General features: G+C 34.3%; 1 protein-coding gene across 1 annotated transcript in view; it reads left to right on the top strand.

The window, feature by feature from the left end:
• Positions 1 to 15,526, top strand: part of VWA8 (von Willebrand factor A domain containing 8) — a 1,436,595-nt gene that overhangs the window by 1,342,773 nt on the left and 78,296 nt on the right. Inside the window, exon 41 of the mRNA XM_053707969.1 lies at positions 396 to 504. Within this exon, the coding sequence (XP_053563944.1) occupies positions 396 to 504 (109 nt within the window). The remainder of the gene's footprint in view (positions 1 to 395; positions 505 to 15,526) is intronic.

Raw genomic sequence — 15,526 nt, 5'->3', positions numbered from 1 at the left:
CCACTGGTAGACCCAGGTTCAGACACTGAGATCTAAAAGTGGTCTCCTACAGTTGAGGTAACCTTCTGTTTTTTATCATTTACTACATATGGTAAGAGGTCCAAGAGTGGCCTGTTTGAAAAGTTAAGAAGGTTCATACAATATTTTCACTGGCATACTGTTGAATTGTTTCTCTTCTCTTCACAGCAACTGTAAATATTACTAACTTTAAGCTATATATACTGCAGACATTGTTTGTTACATTTGCAATTTTAATGTGTAACCTATGCAAAGTATCTTGTTGCAAGCAATTTAAAATGCTATAATTCTTTGTATGCCGAAACTGTACCTCAAATAAAAAAAAAATTATGTTTAAGTGATTATTGATTATGTTTGCTTTACTTATTTGTTATCAGATTAAAGGAAATTCAGATGAGTGAATATGATGCTGCAACTTATGAAAAATTCTCGGGATCTGTTCGCAGACAAGTTCAGTCTCTTCGAGTAATCCTGGACAGTTTACAGGTAAGTTGGAAATTTTTGTATATAACCTTATGACTCCTGAAGGTATTAAGCCTTTAATATGTATATAGTAGCTTACAAATACTGTACATGATGACTAGATGCTTAATTATTAGTTTCAATAAAGTATTTAAAGTGGTTAGGCTCTTAAAGGGACAGTAAACACCTTGAGATTTTTTTATAAAATGTTTAGCTATGTGTTATTAAATAACTTTACAATGTAGTTTCATTATTTTGCCCCTTTTCATGTAATTTAGCTTTGAAAACTAAAGACTCTAATATGCAGAACATTAAATGCACCCTGCTGACATATTAAGGCTAACCCTGCCACATATATGTCCCTAATTGGCTTTAGCTGATAGCATCTGTAAAACAATGCACTCTATACTAACATTATGATTGTGGCTAGCCTTCTTGTCTTCAGAATAAGTCCAGATTGGCTCTTCCAGATAAGACAAATGGTGGGTGGAGCTTGGCTATTTAAAAACATCTGCAGTAAAAAGGATGTTAATTTGTTTTTAAAATGTTTAGAATTGGCTAATATGTCATGCTATAATTACACAACATTAATGTCTTGTAATCACAAGGTGCTTATTGTCCATTTAAAGTCCAAACCATGAAACGTGATTTTATCAACAAGTCAGATCTTTCTATCAAACTTTAACATTTTCTTATTGGATTTTATTCTTTGGAATGATGTTAGTTTTTTTGTTAGGTTTGTTCCATTACAAAGAATGGTTGTATATTTTCTGTATTCTTGCAAAACTAGATTATGATTTCCTCATTATAATAATAGGAAGTGTATGAGCACATTTTTTTGTTAAGGCTTGTGGGAAACAAAGCAAGAAGTATTGAAAGGCATTAGTCCTTTTCACTACAAACATGGTGATAGGCCTTATGCACATGCATTCCTCTTCCACATACTCTAAATGTGTCACGTGATGTCATGGGACTTGGAAGATATCGGTGGCAGGTCATATGCTTGATAAAAATAATTACTGAAACAGAGTAAAGTATTAAAACAAGCATTTTTGCCAAAGTGACTATATTAACAAAATGATTCTAGTCAAAATTGAAATGCTTTTCTGTGGCACATTATGGAAAAGAAGCTCAAATTTATTTCCCATAAGGCAAGCGCACTTATGTGAGGAAATAAAAAATAAGTTAACTATGTCAACAGAACTCATATATGATGATTTTTGTAAATTGTTGTGAAATGATTGCATTTTATACAAATATGATCAATCAATTGCATAGATTCTATAAGTCATGCAACATGTCTCACGTAGCTTTGCACTTGTGGTTTTCAAGTGGTTCTATACCATTTTAGTGTCACCAGTATTTACACAACAATTAACCAGTAGTATTCCATTCTGTTGCCATTCTGTTATTATTAGGATAGGATAACCGGATATATAAATTATTTTATATAAAGATGGAGGGAAAATCACACAGGCACTTCTTGCTTCTATGTCTTTATTATACTACACTGCTTCTGCTTCCCGTGTCAGGAGGAGGTAACAACATAAAATAAACTTTATTTACCACTTCTGTTAACATACAATGCATATAGGCTACAACACTGTAAGAGTACTTTCAATTTATATCTCAACACCCCCACTTGCACTCAAGTATTTAATTTGGCATGTTTCCCCCTTTTAAACAAATTCATACATTACATGACTTACATTCCAAACATATAACTAAAAACTTTTCTAACTTGAATTTTGTTGCAGGCTTTGTCATAACATCTGCTACCATCTTGTCAGTTGGACAATACTCAAGAACTATGTTACCTTCACTGATCACTGATCGAATGAAGTGGTACTTGATATCAATGTGTTTACATCTCTGACGGCAAACAGCATTCCTTGAAAGAGCAATTGAACCCTGATTGTCTCCAAAGATTTGTATTGGTTCATAATGACACCCTTTAACCATTCCTTTGAGTAACTGCATAAGGTAAAGACTTTCCTGTGTAGTCGCAGCCAATTCCATGTATTCAGCTTCACATGTAGATAAAGCTACTGTGGGCTGTTTTTTTTATTTCCATGCAATCAGTGGACCATTCTTGGTTAGGCTAAAGCAGTATCCAGTCATACTCCTCCTATCATTCACATCAGAGGCCCAATCGGCATCACTATACGCCTCGAGTTTAAGTTTTCCCTACATTTTTTGTAGCACAACTCATAGTCAATAGTACGCTTTAAGTACCTCATCACATGCTTAGCTATGTTTAGATGTTGTTCTGTTGGCTCTGATAAGTATTGTGACAGTTTACTGATCACCCAGCTTAAATCTGGCCTTGTTCAGGTCATAACATACAGCAAGCTACCTACTATCTCTCAATATTTTCTTGCATTTACTGGATCATTGTGATCATTTTGGTCTAGTTTTTGCTCACATGGTGTCGATCTGGGTTTACAATCTATCATTCCAAACTTCCCCAGAATATTTAATACGTATCTCTTTTGGTTCATCTTTACCAAAACAATCACTTTGTTCAAAATCAATACCTAGGAAATGTTTGATCCTTCCAAGATCTTTCATCTTAAATTTTGCTGTAAGCATTTTTTTCACGTCATTGAGTACTGTTTCTTCATTGGCACAGATAATTAGATCATCAACCCATATTAACAGTATTACTCTATCATGTCCAAATTGTTTGACATATACACAGTGGTCTGCTGGATTTTGTTCAAACCCGTTCTCATTTAAATAATCATACAGCATCTTGTTCCAATTTATACCTGATTGTTTTAGACCATACAATTACTTCTTTAATTTTAAAACTAGTTTCTCATTTTGTTTGCACTTTACCTCAAATCCTACAGGTTGTTCCACATAAATCTCACAATCAATTGGGGTATGTAAGTAGGCTGTTTTCACATCCATCTGGTGAAGAAGTAAATCATACTGTGCTGCCAGTTGCATAAAAATACGTACTGATGTAATATTTGCAGTTGGAGAAAAAACTTCCTTGTAATCAATTCCCTTTACTTGACTATAACCTTTAGCAACATATCTGGCTTTGTTTGTTTCTGATCCATCAACATTGTTTTTTAATGCATATACCCATCGACCCCCCACTGAACATTTACCTTCAGATAAAATGGTCAAAGTGAATGTATCATTCTCTCTTAGTGAATCCATTTCCTCTGTCATAGCATTAAACCAATTCTGTGACTGAGGTGAGCTCATAGCATCTTTAAAGGTTTGTGGTACATCAAACACTTTGTAACAATAATCAATGTTTGTTAGTATCTGATCATCACATTCAAAATCTGAAACATAGTCTTCCAAGTATTGAGGAGTTTTTCTGTCTCTTTTAGGGTAACGTCTATTATGGTCACTCCCTGCCTGTCCATTGTTCTCACTCTTCAAAGTTTCTATTTCAGAGATTTGGACTATCTCTGGACACTCAATTTCAGTCTGATTAGTCTTTAGTATAGTGGGTGCATAGCCCTCCCTATGGCAAACCTCATCATCATGTAACATATCAGTTTGAGTCTGTCTTTTAACAACTTTCTTTGTGATAAACCTCACAAGCCTGTGTTTAAGGACCTTTCCAGTGTCTGGATAAAACACTAGATAAGAGGGGCTGTTCTTGTCATATCCAATAAAAAATCCCTCCCTCACATTTTGAATCTAGTTTCTTTCTGTCATTTTTGTATGCAAAACATTCTGACCCAAAAACTCTCATCTTAGAAAGGTTAGGTTTTTTGCCTGTCAAAAGGTAATAAGGGGTTTGTGCTAACTGGTTATTAAAGCACCTGTTTTGAATATGAGTGGCAGTCATTACTGCATATGTCCATAACTCTTTTGCTAATTTACTCTCAACTAACAGACATCTTGCCATTTCAAATAGTGTTCTGCAATTTCTCTGAGCAGTCCCATTCTGATGGGGTGAGTAAGGTACTGGGGTCTCATACCTTATGCCTCGCTTACTTAGCAGTGACCTAAAACTATTTGCTACAAACTCAGTACCATTGTCAGATCTTATACATTTTAAGACTCCATATGGTGTCAGCAATAAACCTTTCAGTGGCTAACACTGCATCACTCTTGTTTTTCAGAAAATATACAAATACTGCACCAGAATAATCATCAGTGAATGATATTGTGTACCTGAAACCTTCTCTAGCTTGTGGTTCTATAGGACCTGCTAAATCATATGTACTATCTCTAATGTAGCTATGGCTCGGGTATCAGGTTCTCTGAACAAATTTTCCTTGAGTGCAAACTTCACAATTTAGACTAGACTTATCAATCTCACCTTTAATTGTCATTCCTTCTACCACATTTTGTAGTTTTGCAATATCATCATAATTACAGTGACCTAAAATGTCATGCCACATTTGAATATCATAACATCCATGACAACTGTCATCATTTTCAACAAAAGTATTCAGATAGTAAAGTCTACTGTATTTCTGGATCGTGAATTTGGTACCGTTCTTATGAATGAGTTCATTCCTGCCTTGCTGGAAGTTAACTGATGCTCCACTGTTTGTTGCTGTCTCTACAGAAAAGATGTCTTGAGGATATGTAGGTATGTACAACACATTCTTCAGTGTCATCTTCATTCGCTTCCCCTCGCTGTCAAGTAGACAAACCTCTACATCGCCTCTTCTCAGTGCCACGCCTGTTGTCTTTTTTCCATCTGCAAGCTCCATTTTATGTTTCTCCGGTTTAAAGGTTTTGTCAAAGTTCTTAAACTTTGCAATATCAGTAATTATATGGGATGTTGCTCCTGTATCAACCATTAGTCCTTTTGGTATTATCCCATCTAGTTGGTTATCTTTAATTTTGAAAGCAAATGAGTGTCTGTTGTCAACGTCATCTGTTTCTTGTCTGACATTGTCTCTCTTTTTGCTCCTGCAATTTGCATCTTTGTGTGTTGAGCTCTTGCAATAGCTACACCAGAGTGATTGACCTTTATTTGTATTGTTTGAACTCTCTCTGGCCCTGTGTCCCTTTTTGCCGCAATTGTAACAAACAATCGGCTAGATTGCGAGTTTTGCGTTATGAGGGGTGCGGTACTAACTTGCACGTTATTGTCACTGCTCACTTACCTACAGCGCTGGTATTACAGGTTTTCAGAAACCCGGCATTAAAAGGCAAGAAGTGAGCGTAGAGAAAATTTGTGCTCCATGCCGCACTCCAATACCAGCGCTGCTTAAGTCAGCGGTGAGCTGGTTGTACGTGCTCGTGCACGATTTCCCCATAGACATCAATGGGCAGAGCCAGCTGAGAAAAAGTCTAACACCTGCAATAAAGCAGCGTAAAGCTCAGTAACGCAGCCACATTGTTTACACCTAACACCCTAACATGAACCCCGAGTCTAAACACCCCTAATCTTACACTTATTAACCCCTAATCTGCCACCCCCGACATCGTCGACACCTACATTATATTTATTAACCCCTAATCTACCGCTCCGTACATCGCCGACACCTACATTATACTTATTAACCCCTAATCTGCCACCCCCAACGTCGCCACCACTATAATAAACATATTAACCCCTAAACCGCTGCACTCCCACATCGCAAACACTAGTTAAATATTATACCTATATTGGTGTGAATCCAAAGACTACTCTTGGGCCACAATTTATCAAAGGTCTTGCGGACCTGATCCGACACTGCGGATCAGTTCCGCAAGACCTCGCTAAATGCGGAGAGCAATACACTCTCCGCATTTAACATTGCACCAGCAGCTCACAAGAGCTGCTGGTGCAACGCCGCCCCCTGCTGACTCGCGGCCAATCGGCCGCCAGCAGGGAGGTGTCAATTTCCGGCGATTCCTGTCCGCCTGCTCAGAGCAGGCGGACAGGGTTATGGAGCAGCGGTCTTTAGACCGCTGCTTCATAACGTGTTTCTGGCGAGTCTGAAGACTCGCCAGAAGCACGGCCCTTCAAGCTCCGTACGGAGCTTAATAAATATGGGCCTTGGAGTAGAGTTAGGATTCCTAGAATTCTGTCATTTCTCCAAGAAGGTTTGGAGAAGGGATTAAAATAGCTGATTTCTTTGGGGCAATGCCCCGCAAAAGGCCCATTTAAGGGCTATTAGTAGTTTAGGCTAGGGTTTTTTTTTTTATTTTGGGTGGGCTTTTTTATTTTGATAGGGCTATTAGATTAGTTGTAATTAGTTTAAAGATCTTGTAATTTGTTTTTTATTTTCTGTAATTTAGTGGGGGGGTTGGAATTTAGCTAATTCTATTGAATTTAGTTAATTGTATTTAATTTAGGGAATTTATTTAATTGTAGGGTTAGGTTAGGTGTTAGTGTAAGACAGGTTAGGTTTTATTTTACAGGTCAATTTGTATTTATTTTAGCTAGGTAGTTATTAAATAGTTAATAACAATTTAGTAACTATTCTACCTAGTTAACATAAATACAAACTTGCGTGTAAAATAAAAATAAAATTATAGTTAGTTGTAGTAGGTGGCGCAAAACAAGTTGCTATTCCCAATGTGTCTTACTGTAAATATGTGTGATAATATGTGGGCTCAATATATGTTAATGTTTTGATGAGTCCTAATTTTATATTCTCTTTTGGAAAAAATGGATGTCGAAACTATTTAAGAAATAAATATGATCCTTTATTTGATTATGGTAAATTTACCCAATAGTAGTGATGCTAAAAGTACAGTTAAACAAAAATTATTACAATTCCTTCAAAGTTTAAAAAATGACACCGGTGTCTCTATGTATAAAAATGTACATAATATATAAAAAATAAATTAAATTAAAATAATAATGTTGAAATCTTATAATTTATACAGTTTTGGGTTTATCACAAGTTGTAATTTCTAACAGAATGTTTGTAAATACAATTTAATAGTGGATAAGACAATAGTTGCTGTATAGTTCATATAGGATACTTTGTTTCAAGTTCAGCTATGCAATTGAGTTTGAGATCTTATCTTAGGCAACTATATATCAAATGTAGAGGTATGTTGGTGCGATTTTTATCACACTATAATATAAGTATACAAATTAGTACCTTGAAGTGTATCTGTTTGATATCACTTTTGTGAGATAATTGCGGTTAAATAAACGCCGCTATGCCAGTGTTTTGATTAAGTTTCAAGATCAAGCTGGTGGCAGTTCTATATGAGCTGCTGGCAGTTAAATAAATGCCGCTTTGGTTTCCTCTTATTAGGTGGGCTTATCTGTTTGCTGCGAGAAAATTCACTTTTATATAAGTGTTTCGGTAGTTGTCGTGGCCGCTCAGTTACCTTATCCTTTGTCGGTCAGTGACCGATCGCGCTCTTAAGGGTTTCTTGGTGGGATCTTCGTTGCGGTTAAGTGCTAACCGTTTGCTGATGTATTTTAAGTATCTCCGGTTTTTCTATTCTGTGGCTTGTCTGTCGGTCAGTGACCGATCACGATGGTATGGTTGTTGGATAACCTCCTGATGTGGAATTTTTGCGTGCCTTTCCGGTCTGTTGTTCCCAGGTTTCTTAGATGTCGGTCAGTGACCGATCTGGGTGCTGAAATGTGGTTGTTGGGATAAGTAGAAAGTTTGTAGGATAAGTAGAAAAAGGATTTCTAGTTATCAATGTGATCTTTGCGGTTAAATATATGCCGCTCAGTGGGAACTTGAATATTTCAACTGGGTATAGCTGGTATTCACTTTGTCTTCTCAAATCCTGTGCAGGTGTGCTCTGGTATCAACATGTTTCGGCTGGACAGCCTTTTTCAAGATACCAGATGTGGGGATTCAAAGGCTATTTAAAGCCTCTCTAATTTAGCAATAAATCACTAATTGATGATATACATAAAATCAAAAAAATCAGGAACAATTATAAAATGCTGTTTTATTATATAACATAGGTATCCTTGGGTCTTAATTATAATATAGTTGGGTGTTTTTATGTAGCGATATACATTTTATATGATTACTTTTAAAATAGAGAAAGATATTATATACCTTAATGTCAATTACTTTTAGAGTGTATATTTTAGTCACTTTATGAAACCATGGATATTTTTAAAAGGTTTCTGTAATTAGAGCGTAATATTAGAGTGAAATAATTTGTCTATACTCGTTGTATGGATATTTTAACCATAAAATATAGTTAAAACGGGGCCAATGGTGAAATTAGAATTTAGTGAAATAAAAGTTAGATGGGCCAAAAGAGAATATAAATTTAAGTGAATCTTTTGACTCTAGTTTGAATGTTTCTATTTGTTATCTGTGGGCTACAATAACCAGATAGTGGGTATTGTAAAAATATAGTAAAGAGCTGTATGATCCAATGAGTGTGTTGTACCAATACTTTTCTAGTTTTTGTGGATATTAGTATTATCGGATGAGAGATTAGCCTTCTTGTATGAATTTTTATAATTATTGTAGGAATTTTAAAATTTCAAGTTGTTTGTCCTTAGACTGTAAAACTAAGTTGTAATTTTGTCAAATATATATATATTTTATTTTAGAATTCTATTGTATTTAATCAACTTGGTTTGTTAGTGTGATGGCTTGGTTTTTATGATCTTAAAAAATGGCCTATGTGTTAGTTTAAATTTCAAGTGGCGTGTCCTTAGACTGTAAAACTATATATTTATTTATGATATATATATATATATATTTTCTTGAGTAGTTTTATTATGTTTAGTAAATATGTTTTAATGGTGTGTTTGCGTGTTTTCGTGTCTATACTTATCGTTGTATGGATATTTTAACCATAAAATGGGGCCAATTGTGAAATAAAAATTAGTGAAATAAAAATTAGTGAAATAAAAGTTAGATGGGCCAAAAGAGAATATAAATTTAAGTGAATCTTTTGACTCTAGTTTGAATGTTTCTATTTGTTATCTGTGGGCTACAATAACCAGATAGTGGGTATTGTAAAAATATAATAAAGAGCTGTATGATCCAATGAGTGTGTTGTACCAATACTTTTCTAGTTTTTGTGGATATTAGTATTATCGGATGAGAGATTAGCCTTCTTGTATGAATTTTTATAATTATTGTAGGAATTTTAAAATTTCAAGTTGTTTGTCCTTAGACTGTAAAACTAAGTGGTGATTTTGTCAAATATATATATATTTTATTTTAGAATTCTATTATATTTAATCAACTTGGTATGTTAATGTGATCGCTTGGTTTTTATGATCTTAATCTTTATAAAAATGGCCTATGTGTTAGTTTAAATTTCAAGTGGTGTGTCCTTAGACTGTAAAACTATATATGTATATTTTTTTTTATTATGAATTTTTTTTTATGATATATATATATATATATATATATATATATATATATATATATATATATATAGGAGTCAAAGGGTAAACAGCGCTTATGGAGATTCTTAAAAACTGAATAATATTAAAATCTCGGCAGTGTTGGTGGGTAAAGAAAACAAAAAAAAAAAAAAAAAAAAAAAAAAAAAAGGGAAGATAAGTATATGAATATACGTATATATATTAGAGTCTTTGATAGGATATTGGAATCCTAGTGTAATGAAGGCGTAATAGATACCCTTACCAAAAGTTACCTCAATCCTATGAGGTAAGTTTGCCGCATTGGAGGATGTATCTAGTGGTTGAATGAATCCTGGATGTTCTGGTCTGTATAAAATCGCTGCCTCTTGGAGTAGAATGGGATGTGGGTCCCCTTTGTGCTGGTTTCTTTAGGAAACTTCCTGTATTTATTGCCTCTTGGAGCTTGGTTTTCTTGTCTTGGTATGAACTTTCTTGTCCAGATATATACCAGGATGTCAGAGCAGGTGACGTGGTTACAGGGTACTTATTTCTTTTTTCTTTTCTTATTTTTTCTTCATTTTCCTTAGAGTTGTGTCAGCAGATACAAAAAAATTTCCCTTTTCCGACTCGGAGTCGGAAAAGGGAAATTTTTTTGTATCTGCTGACACAACTCTAAGGAAAATGAAGAAAAAATAAGAAAAGAAAAAAGAAATAAGTACCCTGTAACCACGTCACCTGCTCTGACATCCTGGTATATATCTGGACAAGAAAGTTCATACCAAGACAAGAAAACCAAGCTCCAAGAGGCAATAAATACAGGAAGTTTCCTAAAGAAACCAGCACAAAGGGGACCCACATCCCATTCTACTCCAAGAGGCAGCGATTTTATACAGACCAGAACATCCAGGATTCATTCAACCACTAGATACATCCTCCAATGCGGCAAACTTACCTCATAGGATTGAGGTAACTTTTGGTAAGGGTATCTATTACGCCTTCATTACACTAGGATTCCAATATCCTATCAAAGACTCTAATATATATACGTATATTCATATACTTCTCTTCCCTTTTTTTTTTTTTTTTTTTTTTTGTTTTCTTTACCCACCAACACTGCCGAGATTTTAATATTATTCAGTTTTTAAGAATCTCCATAAGCGCTGTTTACCCTTTGACTCCTATTTTTCCTATATTGTATAGACTTAGTCTATCATACAATATTTGTACCTTCATAGCTGCTCTATGAGATTTTCATACCTCTGACTAGCGCATTTACTTGAGTAACGCCTGTTTCCACTCACTGACACTGAATGGTAACATTCTACTTAATTCTATACATATATATATATATATATATATATTTTCTTGAGTAGTTTTATTATGTTTAGTAAATATGTTTTAATGGTGTGTTTGCGTGTTTTCGTGATATTTATCTTATAGAATTGCATTGAGGTCTAGTTCACTATTGAGGCCTTTTGGGTGTAGAGTTTTCATTTTGAAAATCAATTCTGCTTCATGGTATAGTAGCTTTTTTTCCATATTTCCGCCTCTACCATCTGTCTTTATTTTCTTAATGCCCCAAAATTTCATGTCATTTGGGTTACCTTTGTGGAATTCTTTAAAGTGGGCATAAAGTCTGGTATTATCTTTTTCTTTTTCTATGCATCTGATGTGTTCTCTTATTCTTTCTTTCAGTTTCCTTCCCGTTTGACCTAGGTACATGAGCACTGAATTAAATAGATTATGTTGGTGTCAGTGCATCTTATGGTGTCATTAATCTTCAGTTCTTTCTGGGTTACATTAGATTTTACCTTTTTGGTTTTGGTGCTAAATTTGCATGATTTGCATACATGACATGGAAAAAATCCTAATAGTTTTTCATTGTTTAAGTTGTATTGCTGGGGACCTGTTTTTGATTTAAATTCGCTTGGCGCTAAGATATTCTTTAAATTAGTGGCCTTTCTGAATATAACATCAGGGCGATATTTTAGTCTTTTCCCTATTATGGGGTCACTTCTGGCTATGTGCCAGTGTTTCTTTACAATGTTCTCAATTAGTTTATGTTGACTAGAAAATTATGTAATAAATGGAATGTCATATGGATCTTTTCCTGCCTTGTTAGTCATATTGCTGTCTTCTAGTAGTGACCTCCTGTCTATTTGTCTAACCAGTTTGTTAGTTTCTAGTAGTTGTTTGGGGTGGTATCCTTTCTCTAAAAATCTGTTGTGCAAGATCTCTGCTTGTGAGTCATAATCCGCGATGTGTGTGCAGTTTCTTCTGATTCTTGAGAATTGCCCTTTTGGTATGTTTCTTTTCCATTTATTATGATGGCAGCTTTTAAAATCAATATAGCTGTTGGCATTGACTTTTTTTAAAAAGGTGGTTGTGGTTATTTCATTATTTATTATAGATATTTCTATATCCAGAAAATTAATTTTTACTTTGTTATATTCATATGTGAATATTAATCCGAAATCATTGGTGTTAAAATCTGAAATGAATTGTTCTAGTAGTTCCTCATCACCTTTCCAGATAATGAATATATCATCAATAAACCTTTTGTAGAGCACGAGATTCGCACCCCACGGAGTTCCGGACAAAAAAAGTTCTTCAAAATGCCCTACGAACAAATTGGCCTAACTGGGTGCGAATCTCGTGCCCATGGCTGTGCCCTTTTTTTGCAAATAGTAATGCCCATTAAATGAAAAATAGTTATTCTTAAGAATAAACTCCATACAGTCTAATATGAATTCTTGCTGTACTTTTGACATTTCTGTATCTCCTAGTAGATAGGAATGAGTAGCCTCTAGACCTTTCTGATGTTCTATGCAAGTGTATAAAGAACTCACGTCACACGTGACTAAGATGTAGTTATCTTCCCATTTTAAATTTTCTATTAGATTTAAAAAATGTTTGGTGTCTTTGAGATGTGATGGTATAGATTTCACATATTTCTGTAGGTAATAATCTGTGTATTGCGATAGGTTAGATGTTCCTGAGATGATTGGTCTGCCTGGGGGGTTGGTGATGCTTTTATGGATTTTGGGCAGGAAATAAAAGACTGGTGTCCTTGGGTGATCAATTTCTAGAAATCTACTTTCTTGGTTATTAAGAATACCTTTGTTTTTTGCTGTAAGTATCATTTTGTCCAAGTTTTTCTTCATGGATTCTAAGGGGTTCCCAGTCAATTTTTTATATGTTGCCTCATCTCCCAATAATCTATATGCTTCATTAAGGTAGTGTACAGTGTCCATTATAACCACTCCCCCACCTTTATCAGCTTGTTTAATCGTTATGTCTTTGTTCTCTTTTAGATCTTTTAAAACTAAATTTTCTTTTTTGGTTAGATTCCATTTTAAGTCTTTTTTATCGTCTATTTTTTCAATATCTTCTTTTACCTTTTTTTCAAATATTTCTATTGCACTACCTTTTTCTTGTGTGGGGTTGAAATCAGATTTCTGTTTGAGATTAGTATGAATGTATGTGGAAGTATAGTTAATAGTACTTTCTAAAGGATTTTTTAGAAAATATTTTTTAAGTGCTAGTTTCCTTGTGAACTGGTTGACATGGATTAGAGTCTCAAATTTGTTGATTCTATTGGTTGGTGCAAATGATAGTCCTTTACTTAATACAGATTTCTGTTCATTGTTGAGAGCTACTTTACTGAGATTAAAAATGCCTTTTGGTTCTATTTGGATTTTTTCGTGGCTTTCTTTGGTTCTACCTCCTCTTCCTCTGTGTCCTCTAATCTTCTTTTGCCTTTTGGGGGGTCGTGGGTTTGGATTGGACCCTCTTCTAAAAAAGATAACCTTGAACTGTGTGTTTTTGCTGGAACTGCTGGTGTTCTGTGATCATCATTTTCGTGGGTTAATGAACTGTATCTGTTATTAGTTTCAATATTTATTTCAGTCTGGTGGTTGTGTGATTCTTTGTGTCTAGGTGAATGTGTTTTCCTCTGGTGATTTGTCGGTGTTTCCCAATCTTTTTGTTCTGTGTGCTGATATCTCCAGTTAGTGTGCATATTGTCTTCGTTGTGTCTGTTATTCCTATCTCTGTGGTTAGTTGGTGTTTCCCAATCTTTTTGTTCTGTGTGTTGGTATCTCCAATTCGTGTGCATATTATCATCATTGTGTCTATTATACATATCTCTGTGTTTATCAAAGTGCCTATTGCTGTGATTATGTGAATTTTTGTGGAAATCTCTTTCATTTCTAAAATCATCATTTCTATATTGATCATTGTTTTGATTTTGATAGTCTCGTTGATTGTCATTAAAATGTTTTTAGTTGTGGTGTGTAGAGAAATGTCTTTGTTCTCTATTTTTCAAATCATAATTTCTATTGTGATTATAATTATATCTCCAGTGTCCTTGATTCCTATATTCATGGTTATTTCTATATTCATAATTATGTGATTTGTGATCTCTGTAATTGTTATAGTAGTTGTTGGTGTCATGTTGTCTATTGAAATTGTTTCTATTATTTCTATTGTAATCGTTGTTAGTATATTGTCTCTCATTGGGATTCCTATTTTGCATAGTGTTTCTATTTGTGATTCTTTCTCTTTGGTCGTTTCGTGAAGTTTGGTATGTTGTGTTGTTTGATGCTTCTATATCATTCATTGGTTTTCTACTGCTGAATAGATGTTTATGATTCTCCAATTTATTATCAGGGTCTTGATTATCTGTTCCCTTATAGTCACTTAAATCTCTGTTGAATTTCCTCCATTTTACTTCAAGAATATCTTTGTTTAAATCGCCTAATTTTTTAGCTATTTCTTGTTGTTTTGAATTTAGTGTATCGTTCAGTGTTGTCTTATCTAGTATTTCTTTACACTTTTGGATTTTTATCCCTAGGTCTTGTGTGGTGGCTTCTCTAGATTTTATGATTGCATTTATAAGTTTGCTGGAAGCTGTTTCTAGAATATCATACCATTCTTTTTGATGTTCTTCATTAAGTTCGAATGTACAGTCTTTTTTTAGCCTAAGTCCCCTTGGGACCATATTTTCTTTAATATACTTTTTAAGAAAAGCTAGTTCTAATTTTTGTTTGATTTCTTTAAAAAGGATGTTCTCTAGCTCACTTAATGTGTCTCTTTCATTTATGGTGTCATTTTTATATTTATTATATGTTGAGTCTGATGGATCTATTTTTTTTGTGTATATCATCCAATATGCTATCTCTAGTGCCAAAAATATCCATAGTGAGTTTATATGGTCTTATGATATGTTTATATTGTATCCTTGTGTATAGAACGTAGAAGATACCAGTTTTGGACAAAAAATAAAACCTAAGCTAGCTACAATGTAACTTTTAGTTATATTGTAGCTAGCTTAGGGTTTATTTTACAGGTAAGTATTTAGTTTTTAATAGGAATTATTTAGTTATTAATAGTAGTTTTGATTTAGATTTAATTTAATTATATTTAAGTTAGGGGGTGTTAGGGTTAGGGTTAGACTTAGATTTAGGGGTTAATAAATATAGTATAGTGGTGGCAGATTAGGGGTTAATAATTTTCTTTTAGTGCTTGCGATGGGTGTTAGTGTACGTTTTAGCACTTTAGTTATGAGTTTTATGCTACAGCTTTGTAGTGTAAAACTCATAACTACTGACTTTAGAATGCAGTACGAATATTGACGGGATAGGGTGTACCGCTCACTTTTTGGCCTCCCAGAACAAGCTTGTAATACCGGTGCTATGGAAGTCCCATTGAAAAAAGACTATACGCAATTTGCGTAAGTTGATTTGCGGTAAGGCCAAATAAGTGTGCGGTGTCCCTAAATCTGAAAGATTCTTAATACCAGCGGTG

The sequence above is a fragment of the Bombina bombina genome, chromosome 3 (genome assembly GCF_027579735.1).
Source record: "Bombina bombina isolate aBomBom1 chromosome 3, aBomBom1.pri, whole genome shotgun sequence".
In the NCBI taxonomy this organism is placed as follows: domain Eukaryota; kingdom Metazoa; phylum Chordata; class Amphibia; order Anura; family Bombinatoridae; genus Bombina; species Bombina bombina.
This window is presented reverse-complemented; position numbering and strand designations above follow the sequence as displayed.